We start from the raw sequence: 20,663 nt of genomic DNA, 5'->3' as shown, positions 1-20,663 counted from the left end.
GTTTGAGAACCATAACTGCTTTATTCAAATACCTTTGGCACCCAATTCCTTAATTAGAGTGTGTAATAAGTTTTTGCCCTCTTTTCCCAGTAGCATAGTATGTCCCAGGAATTCTCAGGCGAGAGGAAAATGCAGGGTGGTCTTTATTCTTTTGTTACCTTGAAATAAAATCCGGGCAAATTATGCTTTCCCTTGCTCTGGGCACCTTCTATTTTAAACCCTGAAGCTCACAACATCTGGCCGCACCTGGCACCTTACAAGTCTTGGAACATTCACATTGGCTCTGGAAGGGATGTCCTTGAAGGTCTGGGTCAGACACTGAGTGGATAGCCAGCGCCTCTTCCTGGGAATGGCCAGGGTCAGCCTGATATGTCCAGAATAGTCGGACATTGAGAGGGCAGGGCCCAAGATGTGTCTCCCCATAGGTCCATTCATTTGATGGTTAGATTCCTGGCTGTCCCTGCCACCCAGATGAGGCCCGTCACCTCAGGGGCTCAGAGATGTAGCTGCAATGAAAACTATTGTGCAGGTCTCGCACCGTCATAGGGGTGATGAGCACTGAGTTCTGGGCTGCCGGCTAACCCCTCTTAAGCACACAGAAGCTGGGTGGCCCAAGTGTCACAGTGGCTGCCAGCAGCGAGGCCTGGCATGGAGGGGTCCTGGGGAACGGCCCTCCTGGGTGCCAGCACTGTGCAGAGACCCTGAGGCCACCAGAGTGAGGGACTGGACTGGGCTGGGCTTGTGTTTGAAGTCTAGCAACCTGAAACTTTATGTTGTTTTTCTTTGAAGGTTGGACAGATGAGCCAGGCGGGTCTTCTGGAGCACCTGAAGCTTGAGAACGTGTCCCTGTCCCACCAGCTGACGGAAACCCAGCAGAGGTCCATCAAGGAGAAGGAGCGCATTGCCGCCCAGCTCCAGGGCATTGAGGTGGGCCAATCTGCTTCTGGGTCTTGGGGTTTGGGTATTTTTCCTTTACATTGATCAAGAAAATAAAACAATACACACACATACATGTGAACATTGGTACTATATATGTCCGTATGTCCGTATATCTTTTAAAATGTCCTTTTTGAACCATCTGCAGTGATCTAAGGTTTCAAGATTCTGTCCCTCATGTTCACTCTATGCCCATCCCGTCTCTTGTCTCTTGAGTTGTTAGTGGTAACCTGTGGCCCTTCTCTGAGCTGCCATGTGGGCCAGCCTAGTTCAGCCCTCAGCCTACATTAACATTTCACCCTCCAGCAGCCATGAGGAGTAGTTAGAACCATGTTCAGCCATCTCCGTGGATTATCCCCGGGGAAGGAGATGTAGAGGCTTTGAACTCTGCTCTTTGTCAGCTCTGAGGCCCTGGATTTAATATCTTAACCTCTCTGGGTTTTGTTCTTTTTGTATTAAATGTGGATAATAATACCTGCTTGACAGGCTTGTTGGAAAAGTAATAAGGGTCTGCGGCATCCTGGCAGTGTATTCAGGGCAGTTATATGCCGAGAACATCAGTGGTCTTTTAGAAGCACGTGGAAGGTTGGCATCCTTTTACAAGGGTGGTCCCTGTCTCCCACATGCACCTTTGTCCTCACAGATGATGTGGGTGTTAAAAGACAGTCATGTTTTTGTCAAACATATGTTTCAAGGGCTCAATGTCAAAGAACTGAGAAGATTTTAAGTTATAAGCTCATGTTTTTTCCCTAAGAAAACACCCAGGCGTGTTCAGTCTTATCTACATAGTCATGATGAATGCCGTATTTGCCCCATTGGCCCTGATCTCTAGTTGTACCAAGTGGCATCAGGAAATAATCTTGTGGAAGAGAGTGTGCCGTGTATCTCACCCCAAAGTGGGGATGTGCTGTACAGCCTGTCTTCACACAAGTGGTCGTCATGGCGGTCTCATTCATCACTTTATCCCAGTTCTTAAAACTGAGTGGACTGCTTGCTTCTCTCTTCAGCCGGGTCCAGGAATCAGCAGGGGAGTTGTGGGTAGAGGAGTAAGCGGCTAGCCTGTCTCATGGGCAGCGGGAGGGCACCAGCTTTCTGCCCTCTTGTCACTTTTGGGCTCTCTGTGGGTCGTGGACAGGTTAGTGATGGAGACCAGGGCTTCTCTCCAGGGTGGTTGGTTTGTCTGCTGAATCTGTAGCCATCAGGTTATCCTGCTTTTTAAAAACTATTTCTTTATTTTGACCGTGCTGGGTTTTCCTTGGCACACGTAGGCTTTCTCTGGTTGCAGGAAGTGGGGGCTGCTCTCTGTTGCAGTGCACTGGCTTCTCGTTGCCGTGGCTTCTCGTGTTGTGAGGCACGGGCCCTAGGGTGCACTGGCTTCAGAGGCTGCAGTTCCTGGGCTTTGGAGCACAGCCTCAGTAGTTGTGGCACACGGGCTCAGCTGCTCTGAGGCGTCTTCCCGGAACCTTCTCTGGGCCCGGAAGATCTTCCTGGAATCTTCCCGGCCCAGAGATCAAACCTATGTCCCCTACATTCGCAGGCAGATTCTTTACCACTGGGCCACCAGAGAAGTCCAAGTCCTGCTTTTTAAGAAATGCTCTTTCTTCTGGGCCCAGGCTGACATGTTGGACCAGGAAGCTGCCTTTGTGCAGATTCAAGAGGCGAAGACGATGGTGGAGGAGGACCTGCAGAGGAGGCTGGAGGAGTTTGAAGACGAGAAGGAGCAGCTGCAAAAGATGGTGGCCTCAGCGGCGGTGCTGGAGCAGCAACTGGAGCAGGCAAGCACCTGCTGGGGCTCTCGTCACTGCCCCAGTGCCACGGCTGGCCTCACGGTGCTCATTTGTGCTGGTCTGTCCATCTTCTACTCATGTTCTGTGCCACAGCTTTACACCGAAGGCTGCCTCCAGAGCATCCATCCAGATTGTTTAAAACCTGAGCACGGAAAAAGTAAACTCTTGGAGCACACGGTGTTTTTGTTCAAGAGCAGTCACATTGACTTTGGTTCCTTCTTTTCCAGGTGAAGTTGACTTTGCATCAGCGAGACCAGCAGCTAGAGGCTTTGCAGCAGGAGCACCTGGACCTATTGAAGCAGTTCACCTCAACGCAGGAGACTCTACAGACTAGAGAGCAGTCCCTGGGGGACCTGCAGGTGCGCTACGATGAGCTGCAGGCCAGGCTGGATGAGCTGCAGGGGGAAGCTGCCTCCAGAGAAGACGCCATCCAGGCCCTGCAGAATGAGAAGATCGTCTTGGAGGTGGCTCTGCAGGCAGCCCACAGCAGCAGGGAGGAATTCGATAGAGGGGTGAAACGCCTGGAAGAGGGGGCCCAGGACACGTCGGACACTTTAGAGCAGTTGAGACAAGAATTAGCCATCAAGTCCAGCCAGGTAACGCAATTGCTGTCACTTTGTTATGAATGGAAATCATGCATACGAGAAGTAATCCTCATTGTCCGGCCATTCGTTTTATTTGTTTGGTCCTATTTTGGAACACCTTGCTTTCTAAACATGGAGGAACACTTGCAGGGCAGGGCCCAGGGCTCAGTGGGGAAAGGGTCCATAGCCTCTAGTGTGGTACTTCCAGTCCTGGGTCAGCGGCTGGGTGTGGAGATGGCTGAGAACTAGAAAACTGAATTGATTGAGGCTTTGAAAGTAATCTGCCAAGAAATGCTGGTTTCAATCTGCCTATGATGAGGAGCTCAGACTTGGGAAAATCCACTTAGAACTTCGATTTTTTTTCCTGCCTGACTTTAGTGTGACCTCCAGGACACATCGACAGAGTGGGTGAGGGTGGGGAGATGGCCTGACTGTCCCACACCTGGGAGCTGCCATGCTGTGATGCAAGCAACCAGTAAACAAATACAGAACAAGAAAGCTGCAGGGTGTGGAGGAAGCAGAATTAGTGTCGGGGACAATGTTGTCTTCAAATCCTGTTCCATGAGCATCAAAAGGAAGTCAGTGACATGTTTTCTCTCCAGGGAGTAGGTGCACTTTTTCTGCAGACACTGACTGACTGTTACCTTCTAGGACAGGATGCTCAGGGGCAGGTTGTTGATGCCTCTGTGCACATGTGTCCCCCGGAGACACAGGGCCCTCCTGAGGGAGCTATCAGTGTAACATCTGCACTCATGTCCCTCATAGGTGGAACACCTGCAGCAGGAAGCTGGCGCTCTGAAAAAGCAGACACAGAAAATAAAGGAACAGTTTCTTCAACAAAAGGTAAGAACATATGGTTAGTTTTCTTCCCACGAAACAAGTGCATGAAGAAAATCCTATATGTTTAATCTTTTCACTGGAAAGAAATCGTTCAAGAGGAAGGTAACAGCTTGGTTCCAGGTTTTTTAAGGCACTTCACTGATTCTAAAACACGCATCTCACCCCTCCCATTTTTACATCTCTGAAGTCAGGTGCATTTTCAGGGTGGGCTTGGCATCTATATCTCATGGATCGTGTGCCCTGCCATCATGTAGCGTGAGCACATGTTGCTTCCACAGAGCCCCAAGCGTCCTGTTCAACGTGTCTTTGATAACTTAGGTCACACTACAGTCTAGCATTGAAATAAGGTTTCACGTTAGTGAAGCCAGTTCTGCTCTGGAGGAATGAACACAGAGTGTCACCAAGGGTTAAGGAAGGGCGACTGAGAATGTTAAAAGTGGTGGGGGATTTTATCACTGAGATGCAAGCAGGGGTGCCTTCAGAAGTCAGGCAGGGCAAGTAGAGGGAGAAGGAATGGCTACATTCCCCCAAGAAGGTAACGTGGTCAGGAAGCCCAGCAGCTGGCATAGTTGCTGTGTGTCTCACCCAGACCTGTTGAGGAGTGTAAAATTGTGACATCTCAGTGGGCGGTATCTTGCATTTGGTGAAATACATTATCTTTCGCTCCCCAAAAGTGTTGTAGGTGTAAGCGGTGAGTGTTTTTGTTTACGCCATTCAACCCCTTGGTTTGTTTAAACCCCATTCAACCCCACTCCACTGGCTGCAGCTTCTGTCTTTGTTGGGCAGGTGATGGTGGAGGCCTACCGCCGCGACGCCACCTCCAAAGACCAGCTCATCAGTGAGCTGAAGGCCACGAAGAAGAGGCTGGACTCAGAGGTGAAGGAGTTGCGGCAGGAGTTGATGAAACTTCAAGGGGAGAAGAGGTCCGTGGAGGTGGAGCATTCACGCCTGCAGAAGGAGATGTCACAGATCCAGCAGCAGGTGGTGGATCTTGAAGGGCACCTGCAGTCCGCACAGAGGGAGCGTGATGAAATGGAGACGCAGTTACAGGTTTGGGGGTGTCTTTGATGTGTGAGGGTTCAGCTGAATGTGCCTGGGGCCGTATGGTGGGTGGGCAGGGACATGTGGAGAGGTTTTTAGAAAAGTAGCCTGGAAAAGGCCCTCTTGGAGCTCAGATGCTGGGGGGTTGGGAGGGGTGGTCCAGGCAGAGATACAGCTGTGAGGGAGCTACTGAGACAGGCCTGGAACCAGCGTCTGAGAGCTGGAAAGTCAGCAGAAAGCCAGGGGGCTGCTGGGTGTGGGATGGCACAGAGTTCTGTGCGGGTGCCAGGGTGCGTGAGGAATACGCTGGTTTGTGCTCTGGGTTTTAAGTGTGGTGCAGCCGGATTTGCTGTGCATGCCCGAAGGCCCCTGTGGTCGAGGGGAGGCAAGCGTGGAGGCAGGAGCCCGTGAGAGATGGAGGTGGCAGTATCAGAGAGGGTCTCTGGAATGGGACGGGGAGAGGGAGACCTCAGGCCAGATTCCTGCAGCTGAGGAGCATGTCAAGTGTGAGAAGCTGAGGCAGACGGTAGACCTGGGGAGAGCAGTGGGCAGGGAGTCAGACCAAGGGCTTTGTCTTACATGTGATGTGTCAGAAATCCCACAAGCAGGGCAGGTGGGCTGGAGGTCACAGCTGAGACTGTGAGAGTACAGGCGGGACAAGAGGGCTGGGAGCTGTGGGAGCACAGGGCTCACTGAGGGGCTCGGTCTATGAGGGCCGAGCTGGGACTCAGGGCTGGTGTTCACTGCACAGGAAGAGACAGGGCAGCAGGTGAGGCCAGAAGGGGGCACAAGGCTGCTCTGAGGGGCTGGGAGAAACCAAGGAGGGGCCTGGGGACTCTCTCAGCGAGTCCAGTGGGGCCCCCGGGTGGGATCCGGAGGCCAGAGGTTTCCCCACTGGCCAGTTCTTCTCACTTGTTTCCTTACCACATTCCTTGGCACCAGCAACTCAGGATGCTCCTGACCTTTGTTAAAGTGGTCACTTACCTCAGGCCCCTCTGTCTGGATCTTCCTCAAAACCCATGTCCTGTAAGGCAGCCCTGAGAGGGCGCCGTTTACCTGCGAGGAAGCCGATCCCAACATTGGGGCTTCAGGTGGAAGGCCTGACGCTCTTCATTTTGTCTTTTCCTGTCTTTCTTTGAAGTCTTTGCAGTTTGATAAGGAGCAGATGGTTGCTGTGACGGAGGCCAACGAGGTACTCAAGAAACAAATAGAAGAGCTGCAGCAAGAAGCCACAAAGTATGTGGGCAGGGCGTGTGCTGGGGGAGGTCAGGCGGGGTTATGAACCATGCAGGGAACCCCAGTACTGTCTGTCCAGCCCTCACTGGTTCACACCAGGGGACCCCAGCACGGTATGTCCAGCCCTCACTGGTCTACCCCAGGAGGCTTAGATGTCAGAGTCCAGATTTAAAGCTGCAAAAGTGATTCCGTCCAGACTTGACGGTTACACGTGGATGTGCTAACATGTCCTTTCACAAACACTCCCCCGTCTGTGTTTGTTTTTGTTGCTTTTTCATGTCAAGAACTTGTTGCAATGCCCTTCCTGCCCCAGCTCCCTGCCCAGGGTGGACGCTTGTGTTGGTCCCCCTCAACCCATGCCAGGCCCTTCCGCTCCCAAGGCGTGTCCCGCAGCCCTCTGCTCTGGTCAGCCGCTGCTTTACGGTGAGCCTGAATGTTGAGTTTCTTGCTGCTGATCAGGAGGATCGCTGGAAGCCTTTCTTTTTGGTAGGAAAGGACTCTTTCTGCCTCCACCAAATCATTTAAACAGCTCCAAAAGGGGAGCGGGGCAGTTGAAATGCAGTGCTGGGCTCCTCAGGAGCACCCACCAACTACATCCTGAGGAGGCAGATCTGGGCAGTGGCAGAGCTGGACAGGGTGGAGCCGGGACAGCCTCCGTCTAGAGCCCTGGAGGAATGGGGCTCGGATGGACATGTACTTCGCGTGTGCTTGGTGCGGCACGTGAATTCAGAGGTGAGCTGAGACTTCCTTCCGTCTCTGCCACGCCCAGGGCCATCACCGAACAGAAGCAGAAGATGAAGCGTCTGGGTTCAGATCTGACCAGCGCACAGAAGGAGATGAAGACCAAGCACAAAGCCTATGAGAACGCAGTGGGCATCCTCAGCCGCCGCCTGCAGGAGGCCCTTGCAGCCAAGGAGGCAGCTGAGGCCGAGCTGAGCCAGCTGAGAGCCCAGGCGGCTGCCGGCGGCAGCGACCTCACCTTGCATGTGGGTAACTCGTTGCTTCGGCCACTTGCAGAGACTTCGTGTAGGGGCATGACATTTATAGGCAACTCCTCTCCGAAACCCTCTTAAGAGGGTCTAGAAAAACGGTGTGGGGTAAGCGTGTGGGGATTGTTTTTCTCAAATACCTCGTGGTCGTGAAATGACCAGGGACCCTGATGAAGCGTGTGGAGTGTCCCCTGCTCGCTCCAGTCCTCCTCTGCCTCATTGTGGGGAAGAGGCTCTGTAAGTAGGTGAAGTTCTGTGAGCGCACGAGTGCGGCATGCGAGGGTTCAGGGTGAGGACTGGAGAGTCCAGAAAAGCTTTTGGGAAAGGTGACATCTGAACTCATCTTCAGTGAAAGGGGGGCATCTCAGCAGAGGGGTGCTCCTGTGCCGGCTGTGCTATGCACTGGGTCTGGAGGGCACGGGGCTGGGTGGGTGTCTGGCTGTAGGGTAAGTTTGGGCTGGCTCTTATGTGAGACAAAGCAGACTGAGACCTGACCACTGTCCTGTTGGAAAGCCCCAGGTGGAGGCGGTGGGGAGCCCCAGGGGTAATAACGGTACCTGAGGTGCTGGGAGCTGAGTGGAGGTGGCAGGATGGCAACAGGAGGAGCTGATGGGGAGGCCTCACGGAGCCCAGTGCCCCGTGGAGGCCAGTGCCAGGGGAACGGGGGTCGGGGTGGTGCTGGAGACAAGCCCGTGGGACAGACAGTATGTGCAGCATAGTGGATGGAAGTGGCTATGAAACGCTTGGGGTCAGAAGAAAGAGGGAATGTGCACATGGCAAGGGTCGAGCGCCACGTCCTCTGGAGCCTCTCTTCCTAGTCCGGCGTCCTGAGGGAGAGCCTGTGGGAAGGAGGGCAGGGCAGCAGGCAGGCGTGCTTGTCCTCTGTGTGTGTGTGTGTGTAGGGGGGTGTGTTCGTACATAAAAGCCCTCGGGTTTCCCTTGGGGCTGCACTGTCACTCTGTGTTAGTCACAAGTGCCCTGATTCCCCAGATCCCAGCAGTGTGGAGCCTACCACCTTCACACCTGCTAGTAGGCATGAAACTCTGCCTCAGTTAATTTGCATTTCATTTATTACCCACAGGTTTGAGTCATTTCACTTAAGCTTAGTAATTGTATTTTTTCTCATATTTGTTTTTCTCTTTCATCAATTTGAGAATTCATGAGTTGGAGGACACTGTGGCATAGTGTGGTGTTCTCTTGCCAAAATACATAAATTCAGTATTCCCTCTCACACACTTTATACAGTGTCAGGAGGATAACTTACTTGCAGTTTCCATTTTGTTTTAAAGTATCTGTCTGTTTAATTAATCTACTCACATATTTGCCAAAGACAATAATTTATAGCTCCTACCTTTCTGTATTTCCAAAGCATTAACTGAAAAAGTTAGTCATTACTGTGTGACACCTGGTACTCGATTGCATCTCTTGAAGGAGAGGGAAGGCTGTTGCGTGTGGTTGGCAGCCTCACGCCGTCAGTGGGAAGCTGGGCTATGTGGGGGGCTTTGGTGAGACCCCGACCAAATGCACCTTGCATCCCGGCCGTCAGGAGCGGGTCCAGGTGCTGGAGGCGGAGCTGCAGGCTGTCGGCCATAGCAAGATGATGCTGGAGAGGGAGCTGCAGGAGGTCATCTCGCTGACTGGCCAGGAGCTGGAGGAGCAGCGGGAGAAGGTGCTAGAGCTGGAGGACGAGGTAGGCCAAGCCCTGCCGTCGCACTGCCCAGGGATGAGTGCCGCCCCATGTGCAGGGTCAGGGCACAGCCCAGCCTGAGTGCTTGGCCTCCACTCTGTGCTTCTGGGGGTTGTCCAGCCACTCCCCTGGGTCTGACCACCTGCACTGCTGGACACCCTACATGCACTTCAGTGAGGTCTGCTGTGCCTGCTCTCGCTCCAGTGTGGCAAATAAGAAACCCAGCCTGGAAGATCTCCACGTAACCCTCAGGCTCAGAGTCAGCTGTGGCTTCAGGTGGTGCCACACGCTGCAGCATGGTGATGTCCCCTGGGTTCTGCACAGGGTCCCAAGGTGGCTGTCGGGAGCTGCAGGCTGCGTGCACAGTTCGTGGTCATCTCTGTCACACTCAGCTCTGGGCCCGCCTGGGCTCCAACCTGGATGTGCTTCTCCAGAAGCCCACAGCCCACAGCCCACAGGAGAGGACTGGCTGTCAGCTGTGGGTCTAGGAGAGAAGCAGGCATGGCCACGGCAGCCTTGCCAGCAGTGGAGCGAGGGTCTGCTGCATCTGGTGCTCAGCTGTGTGTTGTTGCGTTATGGTATTAATCATTCGGTGCCTGGAGTGCAGTGGCTCCACAAACCGGCGACTTTGATTTGTTTCAGCTTCAAGAGTCCAGAGGCTTCAGGAGGAAGATAAAGCGCCTTGAGGAGTCAAATAAGAAGCTGGCTTTGGAACTGGAGCACGAGAGAGGGAAGCTCACGGGCCTCGGGCAGTCCAATGCGGCCTTGAGGGAACACAACAGCATCTTAGAGACAGCATTAGCCAAGAGGGAAGCAGACCTAGTTCAGCTGAACCTTCAGGTATTGGAACTCATTTGCCAGAAGCAGGAGGAGACCTGCTGCAGGCCAGGCAGACTCTGAGGGCTTCAGCTGCATCGTCTGCTTCATCACAGATGCCTGCAGAGTAGAGGCATGGAGATGGAGGCCCAGAGGATCTGCTGGAGCCTCAGCCCCTCTGCCTATCCTGAGGTGGGGGTGAAGCAGGGGAGCTGAGCTGTAAAGGAACTAGACTCAGTCCCTAAGGTTCCCTGGGGGTGGGCGACTCTGGGGATGCAGAGGAGACCCTTTCCTAGCTCCCACCTGAGGGCCTCCTGTGATTCAGCACTGGGGTTCGAACTCTGGTGGATGTCACCCTACAGACCCCGCTGTCAGTTCCTCAGCTCTGCAGCCCCTCTGGGATTTTTTTACCAGCCCAGCCCCTGCCTTGAATTATCCAGACTTTAAAGAGCTTCCAGATTTTCCTATGTGCTAGTTCCCACCATCTGAATTACCTGCCTCGCCATGAAGACAACTGCATTGATAACCCCTGATTTATATGCATCCTTTGGGCTTCTAACCCTATGTTTGAATATGATCATATGATTGTGCTCATGTGCTCTGAGATTTCAGTTTTGAAAACAATGTTCTCCAGAAGTAGAAATCTCACTCCTTTCCTGGCTTGTACGTTTGTTGATAACATGTCGTGATGTCTTGTTCCCACGTGATGCTTGATTCCCTCACATGACCCTGATCAGAGTGGCCTGTGCTTTCTCCCAGGGCTCTTCAGGCTTTGGAAATTTGATGTCCTTCCTTCCTTACCCCTCTTGGAATGTGCTGTAGGTGCAGGCAGTTTTGCAGCGCAAGGAAGAAGAGGACCGCCAGATGAAGCAGCTTGTCCAAGCCTTGCAGGCCGCACTACAGAAGGAAAAGGTGATGGTGCACGGCCTCGAGGAGCAGGTATGTAACTTCCAGCTGGTATCAGACTGCAACCTCACAGAGCCTTTTGGAATGTAACTTGTAAATGTCTAAAAACTCAGTATTAGTACCCTTGACACTTGAGTTCCCTTCCAGGAACTTCTCTGTGAATACCTTTGCTAATGGGTCCAAGGATAGGGTGTCATCATGGGGTTGGTGACAGAGCCTGGAGGGAGTCTCCGTACTCATCAGTGGAAGAAAGGGCTTAGATTAAACTAAGGAACAGTCGTGCAGATCTAAGATGTGTGCACAGAGCTCCATAGCTGTGTCTTTGCTGGGGAGAGATGCCCTGCATGTAGTGTGGAGCTGAAAAGCAAACTGAAGAACAGTATGTGGTGACCCCATTTGTGTTAAAGAAGCACCCAAGAGCAGTGGTTCTGGAGACCCGTGCCATTCTTGACATCTAGAGCAGTTTTCCTGGCTGCTGCCTTCCACGCTCAGATGTTCACCAGTGCATCAGGTGGCTCATCCCACAGAGAGGCCTGCCCCAGCCACCCCACAAACGGAGTGGACGTCAGGCTGTAGACTTAAAGTTTTAACATCATGATGCATCAGCTGTGGTTTCTGTGTAGCCCTTTCCCCATGAGGACATCAGCGTCCTGGGACAAGGTCTGTGGCTTGTTTGTCCTCGTGTCCCCAGTGCCTTCTCAGAGCAGATGGCAGAATACGTTTGTTGTGGGCACACTCCTGTGTGTGTAGGTGCCTGTCACCTGGGTTTTGCCACTTACTTTTACATTTCTCCATGATAATGTACTAGAGATAGAAGAAAATAGTTTTTTTTATTTCGTGAGTGAGACAGTAAGACATTCTTTTATTTATTTTTTAAAATATTTTTTGGCTGCACTGCACAGCATGTGGAATCTAGTTCCCCAACTAGGAATCGGAACCCGTGCCCCCTGCATTGGAAGCACAGGGTCTTAACCATTGGACTGCCAAGGACATCCCCAGACATTCTTTTAAAGTAGTACTAGTTTTAAGATATATTAGGAATATTGTTATGTGATCAGTTATTAGCTTCTTCTTGACCCACATGTGCCTTGTTTGCCATATTTAATCCTTGCTTGCAGTTGCTGCACATCTGATGGTTCTAAACTAAGTTAGCAACACTCCCTGCTTTTCTGTACCCCACCTTCCTGTCTTTTGATTTGTACTCAGGTATCACTTAATAGTTTTATTCTCACCTTTAAGTTGTAACTAGGCAATTTTTAACTGGAAGTGCTGGGGGGATGATGTATAATTGATTTCTTTTTTTAAGGGCAATAATTGTAAATGATGCCTATTTATTTTTCCAAGTACATTTGGTCTGATAGTCCTAATTGTAAAAATAGTACATACTAGCAAAAATTTTCGGAGAAGCCAATGGCACCCCACTCTAGTACTCTTGCCTGTAAAATTCCGTGGACGGAGGAGCCTGGTGGGCTGCAATCCATGGGGTAGCTAAGAGTCAGACACGACTTCACTTTCACTTTTCACTTCCATGCATTGGAGAAGGAAATGGTAACCCACTCCAGTGTTCTTGCTTGGAGAATCCCAGGGACGGGGGAGCCTGGTGGGCTGCCATCTATGGGGTTGCATAGAGTCGGACACGACTGAAGCGACTTAGCAGCAGCAGCAGCAGCAATTTTTAGTGCATGTGGAGATTAAAGTATCTGGAATCTCTACCTAATGACAACCACTGCTAATACCCTCTATTGGAGTTTTTTCCAAGTGTATATGAGTTCTTTCTATATTCATTTGTCATATACTATAAATATTTTTATTAAACTTCTTTTACATGAGGTACTTGCTAGTGTAGTTAGACAAGAAAACTAAAATATTGAAAAGGCAATTGAAAAATGTTGTTATATTCTGAGAATTTGCTTATCTTCTCAGAAACCTTGAGATAAAATGTTGTTAACCATGAAAAAGCTAGTTACATCCTTAAAGGAAAATGAGCAGTAGCGTTATTATACTTAGATGGTCTGATGGAAAGGTAGATTCTACCTCAATACATGAATTATGAACAAAAGTAACAAGAAATATGTAGATACACTTGAAAAAGACTATAAGAACCACTGAGGCCAAGAAAGTTGAACATAATGGTTCGCTCAGCAGGTGCTGCTGCCGTGTCGCATGCTTTCAGGCCAAGTGTGTGTTCAGTACTTTCGTCCTTGACAGGCACCTTGAAAAGCTGTGGAAGGAAGGCCTGCAAGAGCGGCTAGGAGGCGGGGGTTGGGGCAGCTGCCTCCACACGTGCTGCGAGGTTCTGCCTCTGTCCTTGACAATGCTAATGTTTTTTTGTTTTAGGTTGCTGCAGCCAAGGCAGAAGCAGGCCACAACCGCCGCCACTTTAAGGCTGCCACCTTAGAGCTGAGCGAGGTGAAGAAGGAGCTACAGGCCAAGGAGCAGGAGGTGCAGAGGCTACAGGCAGAGGCCGACGGGCTCCAGTAAGTGGGAGTGGGTGTTGCCACCGTCTCATCTCCAGTTAGCACCTTTGACACACCAGGGTCCCCTGTGTTCTAGCAAATTGCTGGGCAGATCTCCGGAGGCAGATCTAAGGAGGAGAAATGCATCCAATTGCTATCTCAGAATGCCTGCACCTTAACACTGAAACTTGGGCCTTGATGCTGTGTGCTCCCACTTTATGCCTTGCTGGTCCTTCTGTGAGGACAGAGAGGCCTGGGGGCTGCACCCACCACCGATGCTCACTGTGGGCTCCCACTGGGGGAGTCTCGGCTCGAACGTGTGTAAGTGCACACGTGTTGGGCAGTGCACACGCACTGAACTCCGCGGCACTTTCCCTCCCATTGTAATCTATGATTGGGCACTCATGGAGACGCCCTCCCAGGGGTTGTGAGCGTTAGTTGAGCGAGTGCATTCACAACTCCTAGAACAGTCCCCATCCAGGGGGTGCGGTACGCGAGTTTTGTCCTTATGAATGTTACCCAGGACATCTAACAGTCAACTGAAAGCATTTTTGAGTAGGAAGGTCATTGGAAGAATGCTGTAATTTTACTCCTTCTTGTTTTTTGTGCTAGGATCCAGGAGGGGAAGCACTCGCAGGAAATAGCAGAATTCCAGGCAGAGCTGGCAGAGGCCCGGACCCAGCTCCAGCTGCTGCAGAAGCAGCTGGATGAGCAGCTGAGCAAAGAACCCATAGGAAACCAAGAGGTGACTCACTGGGCAGCTTTCCCTCCCCAGTTAACAGGGCTTATAGAACAAGACTCTGCTTGACACATTCACTTCATTCCCTGTCTTCTTGGAAAGGGATTTTTTTTGTTTCTAAGTGTTTTAAATGATACGAAGAGATAGTGTTACAGCAATTTTATAATGCAAGAAAGCCATTTTAAAATTCTTTGGGTCATGTGATGTTTTTTCCATCTCTAGATGGAAAATCTCAAATGGGAGGTGGATCAGAAAGAGAGAGAAATCCAGTCCTTGAAACAGCAGCTGGACTTGACCGAGCACCAGAGTAAACAGGAGTTGGATGGAATACAGCAGTCATTACAGGTACAGGTCATGTCAGGGCCCCAGCAGCACTCCCCCAGCTCTTTCCAGTATCATGCCAAGCAGTATGCTACATGCACAGCAAGAGTTTTTTATGAATTGAGTGCTCACACTAGATCGTTCATGTTTCAGAAAGCAGCCCAGGTCAGGCAGCTGAGGGACACTGAGCAGAGAGACCAGAGCCCCTGGGCCGAGCTGTGCAATTGTCCCAGGAACGAGATCTCATTAAGTCCAGTATATGAGAGTGCAATTCACCAGTGTGTAATGAGCTTCTCTGAGAAGAAGTCTATATACATATAGTCTTAACTGCTCGAGGACGGGATCAGGGTAGGGGGGCGGGGGGTGACTCTGACTGAGATTCCTACATGTGGATGGACAGCTTGAATAATCATCAGAACTGCTTTGTCTTCTGTCTCAGGAACAGTTAAGCTTATTCTAGTAGCTGACCTTGGAATTTAAACAAGGATTGGGTTCATTGTCAACTGTGGATATGGAAATGTTACTGGTTCCTCAGCAGAAGCTCTGAAGTTTGGATGGGAACATTGAGGACAGAATTGTAACTGGATTCTCTGCAGTGTAGACTCCTAGAGAGGAATGTTGGTGAGAGGGGAGCGTCACATGAAAGCTTTAGTGTACAAAGCCAGGCTAGTAGCCCCAGCCCCTTAGAATTGTGACATACAAACTAAGATTTGTGCAGTGTGCTTAAGATCTTTCAGTTTTTGAAAATCTATGACTACACTTTCTTTAGAATATTAAATCTGAGCTGGAGATGGTGCGGGAAGACCTGTCCATGACCCAGAAAGATAAATTTATGCTTCAAGCTAAAGTGTCGGAACTGAAGAACAACATGAAGACACTGCTCCAGCAAAACCAGCAGCTCAAGCTGGACCTGCGGCGGGGAGCAGCCAAGACGGTATGAGGCCGCCTGGGCCATCAGCAGGCCGTTGTAGATGTGTTGGCGGATGGTCGGCAGGCATTCAGTCATAAAGTTACATTTAACCAATGTTGGGCAACAGCCATGTGAGATGATGATGGCATATTCTTTTTGGACCACCGGCCAAATCTTTTTACTTTAGTGCTTTTTCTAACAGAACGTTGGCCTCTTTCTATGAATTCAGATGCCATTTTATTGTAACATGCTTTACAAACAAAATGAGGGCATGGTTTGCTTGTGTTAACAAGAGTCCCTGGCCTTCTAGGTGAGCCCACCTGGGACTCACAGCTGCCAGAATAGGCTCGGGGGCCCAGGAACCCCTGAAACTGCTGTCATGAGCTCTTTCAGATTATCTGTTTACCCACAGTTTGTTTCTCTCCTCAGCCTATGTAAATACTTTGCTTGTGCAAAGAACTTACTCAAATTCAGAGGTTTATTTAGCATGGTTTGGTTATCCATGGAAAAAGTTGGAAGTCCAAGGAAGGGGAGTCTTACGAGTTGGAAAATTGACTTAATTTCTCAGGGAAACTCAGAGTCAAGGCCTTGGTCTCTCTGGAAAGCCCCACCTGTGAGCTGTCATTAGGGGGCCTCCAGTCGGGTCCATGCCCCTGAAGAGTCAGGACTATAGTATTTGTTACGTGGTTAGGAAGAAGATTTTCTATTTAGCAGACATTTCCTGAACCCCTGAGGCTTCCAGCTCTGCAGAGTGGGAGTTACCTCCCCAGAAACCTTTGGGGAGCTGGGGAGGTGCCTCCAGAAGCACGTGTGATGGCAGGGACCCTTGGGGAAGGGGTCGGGGGTAGGCCTCCAAGTGGGAAACTAGCTGTGTGCTTTGAAAAACAGAGAAAGGAGCCAAAAGGAGAAGCCAGCTCTTCCAGCCCCGTGACACCGGTGAAGATCCCTGACTGCCCCGTCCCGGCCTCGCTGCTGGAGGAACTGCTGCGGCCCCCTCCCGCCGTGAGCAAGGAACCCCTCAAGAACCTCAACAGCTGCCTCCAGCAGCTCAAGTACGAACCACACTGGGCTCCGCGGCTTAGTCTTTACAGATAAATTGCTTGTTTAACTTGGAAGAATCTTTCCTGTTACAGCACCCCACATCCAGCAGAGGCTGAGCAGCTCTGGGGGTGGGGGGTGGGAGGGGAACATGGGGTCCCATGCCTCTCCCTCTGTCTCTAAGGTGGGAGCTGTCCTGAGCTAAATGACCCTCAGTGGCCAAGCAACAGGAGGCCTGTGTCTGGAGGGTGTGGGCAGGTATCATTTTTGACCCTGAAGAAGCCAGGAAGGACAGATTCAGCTCTGTCTTCCCCACATTCTCCTCAAGCAGCAGTCAGCGTGTGCAGAGCTGCCTGGCTTATGGGCCTCTGTGGGTGGAGGAAAATGCCCAGAGTCCCTTTTGTTCTGTGACCCAATTAGCTTGCTGGTCCCAGTAGAGAAGTTCAGTGGGTCCTGTGAGTGTGAGCACCTGCTGTCCAGTTGAGGCTCGTCAGGGCCAAGTCCCAGGTGATGGGCTGTCTCTAGGGGAGCAGCGGCGCCCTCCCTGGCTCTCCTTTGACTGCGTCCCTTCCTCTCCCTCCCCTGTCTCCGCAGGCAGGAGATGGACAGCCTGCAGCGCCAGATGGAGGCACACGCAGTCACTGTGCATGAGTCGCTGTCCTCGTGGACTCAGGGGGACCCCGCCAGCCCCTCACCACCGGGAGATCACGCCAACCCTAGAGGAGACACAGAGCGGCATGGTCAGGGCAGGGCCTCGCAAGAAGGGCTTGGAACAGTGACCACCGAGCATCCCCACCCCGAGTGTTTGTAACTACCCCGAGGAATGTTCTCTCATCAATGTTATTTATTTGACTGTGTGCTCTATGTTTTTCTAAGAGGTGAAATTTAAGTTTTGCGTTTGCCTTTACAAGGAGTAAAATAACAAAACAGGAGCCAAGGATTGAGAAATAATCATTTGCAGATCACAGCCAGCTTTTCCCATGAAGTGACCAAATCTTAAAAACCTAATTTAGGTCTCAGTGAGACATTTTTGGATGTGTCTGAAGCATATGTGTAGAGGAGGTATCTTAGGCATGACCATAGACGCTGCTCTCGGACGGTTGCTGGTAGAGATGTTGCACAGCTGAGTCCGGTTTCTCACTTTCCTGCCTGATTCAGTAAGAGTTTTACTACCCTGCAGGAGTGAGGCTTCATTTGCACCTTTGGTTTTTATTTTATTTTATTTTGATTTCAATAGCCATCTCTCCATAGGATATGTATATAAATACTGAAAATCATAATCTAAACTTTAAAAAGTATATCCTTATATTATTTAAGAATGACCCGAATTGTCTTTTTATTGATTGCCTTTTGAAAATCTGCTGTTAGGAAATAATGTACATGTAGAATTTAGGAATGTCAAAAAACTATATTTTAAGAAATTTATTCACCTCCCAAAGCCAAATATTCTTAGACAGAAGTTCTTTGTTATTTTAGTTTCACTCTATTTTGAGGGTCTTTCCTTGTCATGAGTGCACAATGCCCACCTGTTCGAGCCCTGGTCCTGCATGGCCTCACTTACCCCAGCTAACCCCTGGGCAGGCCTGATGACCACCAGGATGCCACACAGACGCTACAGTCAGCAGGCGCTGACCTGACGCGTGAGGTGTGGGGAGGGGCTTCAGGAGAAGAGAGAAGGGGCGGTGAGGAGAATAAGGAGGGCTGCCTGCAGGCTCCCAACCTGGGAGCAAGGCTTCCCCAGGCCTCCCACTTTACCTTTGTGTGGAAGTGTCCATCAGCACTTGTGTGGTCATCACGAGATTTGCCGGCCTCTGTGTGTGACAGCCTTCAGAAGGGCCTTCCCCTCTCATCTGGAGAGCAGCAAGGTTTCTGAAAGGGGCAGGTCAGCACAAGACGGTCTCTGGAGCCTCCCATGTGGGACACCTTACTGGAAACAAGACACCCCAAGTGTGTGAGGTCCCACCTAGAATGACTGAGACTCGAGGTTTGAAAGTCTGTTGCTAGTTTGCTAAGATGATGTCAAATAATGTTTATTGTTCCAAGTTGAGAGAGAGAGAGAATGGGTCTGTGTGCCCCCCGTGCAGGGCGGCTGGTCTGAAGATGAAGTCTGCGGTGTTACTGATCAGGCCAGACACGCTCGTGTCACCTCATCACCTGGGTCTCTTGTGGAGAAAACAGCGTGGTGTTTTTAAGCTGCTTGCATTCTCTCACGATATGCTGTTAGAAGGTTAACCAGTAAGGTTAAAATAGCACTAACCAGAAAGATGTTTAGCGTTTTTAAAAGTTCTCCAGCAAGTATTGGAACTTCTAAAATACGTATATCATTTGTACAGGGTTATTCTTGGAAACTATACTTGAACCTTCATTATAAATATATTCTACTTTTCCTTCTAAGTTTGAAATCATCTTTGACAAAACTGTTTTTGTACCATTGGAAAAGAAAAATGGTAATTTACATTCTTATTTATTTTGGCTGCATTATCCTTTAATTTTAGAGCCAAGAAGTCACTTAGCCTCACTTTGTAGCTGCTTTCTCGCTCCTTGCTAAGGTCTTCTGGGAAATCACCGTGCATCTTCTTCCTTAGGAAATGATCAGCGAATCTTGAGTGTGTCCATCAAGAGAAAGCCAGTCTCTGTTTTTCACCCCTTTTCCTTTGTGGAGTCACCCTCTGTTTCAGCAGCAGCGCCTCCTTGGGGCTCCTGCCAACCTCTTGTGCCAGCCTTGTCCGTAGTTCTGTGCCAGCCTGGCCTGCCTCTGGCCCAAGTGCTCTGGCTGCCCCCCGCCCCCTGCCCTTTCCTGTGTGTGCCCCTTGTGCCGTCATGTCTGGCCTGCAGTTCCTAATCTGGGGCCCTTGTGTCCAGGCTTCCTTAACAGATCATCCTGAAGGAGGAAGTTGGACTGAAGTCATCTGCTCTTGGTTTGTTAAGGCTTTTTTTTCCCTCTGAGGGACTTTACTGGCACTCCTGCCTCCCAGCATTAGAAATATTCTTCTTCCATGGGCAGAAGTGGGAATTAGGAATTTCCTCGTGGAAAACAACAGTCAACTCTGGAGTACTTGTAGAAACACGTTCGTCGTCACGTTGCATTTGTGTATGTTATTAATCCTGTACCTCGTGTCCTCATTGGAGGGCGTGTCAGCTTGGACACTTCACGATATCATGACTTGATTTTCTTATGTTCCAAAAATAACTTCCTGCGAGGTGGTTATCATTGATTTTTCCACGGTACCCATCACATAGATGCCACGGATTTACATGCCTTCGTTCTACTATTCAGGAGGTGTAACAGGCATTGTTTTTGATAGGATGTGAAACTGGTTCATTCTCTGGCCTGGGGTCCAGGTACCAAGATGGGCCTTGAAGAAGACAGCCCGTGGAAGGCTGTGTTAGGAAGATTCTCATTAAACTCTTCCTCAGTTTAAAGACTTTCTTGGTCTTAAGGATACTGCTAAAGCCATGGGCCTGCAGAGTCATCAGGACATATATTCCTATGAGCATTTTTTTAACAAAAATTAAATGTCATGTAAAGACTGCTAGTAGTGAAAGGGACCAGCAGATCTGAAAGACAGATGTCCCGGAGCCTCCCTAAGAGCCCATGACATGCATAGTGCGGGGGCGTGTGAGATGCTCTGAGCCTTACTCAAACAAGTCACTCACTCCCATGCCAGGTGATTCTCAGCGTATGGTGGTCTCAGGTTACGATAGGATCCTTGAGGGTCATGTTTTAGAGGATCTAGAAAACTCGGTGGTGTTAAGTTATTCATGTCTATTAAAAATTTCCTCATTAAAAGGGAGTCCTCAGGTTGGGGCTGTTCAGGGGAAAGGTGTCACCATGCACAAGAAATTGTAACTTTAAAAAGCATGTTGATTTTTTTATAAATTTAAGTATGCTTGGGAATTCCTTGAATTTTGTGCAATAAACTATTTTTTGTTAAAGATTTTTATATTTCATTGGGGGTGGCTTCATTTTCAGCTATATATTTTGTCATATCTGGGAGTAACTTTTACCTCATGTTGTTAACCAACTCTGTTCAAACACTTAAAAGAATTTTATTCTGCCAAAGCTTCAGATGGCTGTGAAATCTGGCTTCTTGTGACTGCTTTTGACCAAGCAGAAGAGCAGCACCTGGCCTGTATCTCTTCCTTCTTTTTGTAGCTTCACTCATCGCCATGTGCTAGTGATGATAGAGGTAGGACGCGTTCACAGAGGAACGCTCCTTCACAGGGGAGACACTTCTGAGTAAACCGCTCCTGAGGCTGCGGATGCGCCACACACGTGCTTCCTGGCCTGGAGTGTTGCCCAGCCCCGGCCTCCACTGACCATCCCTTGCCCACGGCAGTCTCAGCTTTGTGGCTCCCCAGTCTCACCCGTCTTTT

At 50.2% G+C, this 20,663-nt stretch overlaps 1 protein-coding gene across 4 annotated transcripts in view; it reads left to right on the top strand.

Annotated features, from left to right (window-relative positions):
- Nucleotides 1-20,222, top strand: part of GOLGA3 (golgin A3) — a 46,893-nt gene extending 26,671 nt beyond the window's left edge. For all 4 annotated transcript variants that reach the window (XM_070386370.1, XM_070386371.1, XM_070386368.1 and 1 more), the window contains exons 9-24: nt 790-927; nt 2,550-2,711; nt 2,951-3,319; nt 4,073-4,150; nt 4,934-5,197; nt 6,330-6,424; nt 7,194-7,410; nt 8,960-9,103; nt 9,743-9,940; nt 10,739-10,855; nt 13,160-13,299; nt 13,891-14,023; nt 14,240-14,362; nt 15,108-15,272; nt 16,137-16,300; nt 16,881-20,222. In XM_070386370.1, the coding sequence (XP_070242471.1) occupies nt 790-927; nt 2,550-2,711; nt 2,951-3,319; nt 4,073-4,150; nt 4,934-5,197; nt 6,330-6,424; nt 7,194-7,410; nt 8,960-9,103; nt 9,743-9,940; nt 10,739-10,855; nt 13,160-13,299; nt 13,891-14,023; nt 14,240-14,362; nt 15,108-15,272; nt 16,137-16,300; nt 16,881-17,097 (2,724 nt within the window). In that variant the 3' untranslated portion in view covers nt 17,098-20,222. The remainder of the gene's footprint in view (nt 1-789; nt 928-2,549; nt 2,712-2,950; nt 3,320-4,072; nt 4,151-4,933; nt 5,198-6,329; nt 6,425-7,193; nt 7,411-8,959; nt 9,104-9,742; nt 9,941-10,738; nt 10,856-13,159; nt 13,300-13,890; nt 14,024-14,239; nt 14,363-15,107; nt 15,273-16,136; nt 16,301-16,880) is intronic.
- Nucleotides 20,223-20,663: the final 441 nt, after the last annotated feature.

Source organism: Bos mutus, chromosome 17 (assembly GCF_027580195.1).
Source record: "Bos mutus isolate GX-2022 chromosome 17, NWIPB_WYAK_1.1, whole genome shotgun sequence".
NCBI lineage: Eukaryota > Metazoa > Chordata > Mammalia > Artiodactyla > Bovidae > Bos > Bos mutus.
This window is presented reverse-complemented; position numbering and strand designations above follow the sequence as displayed.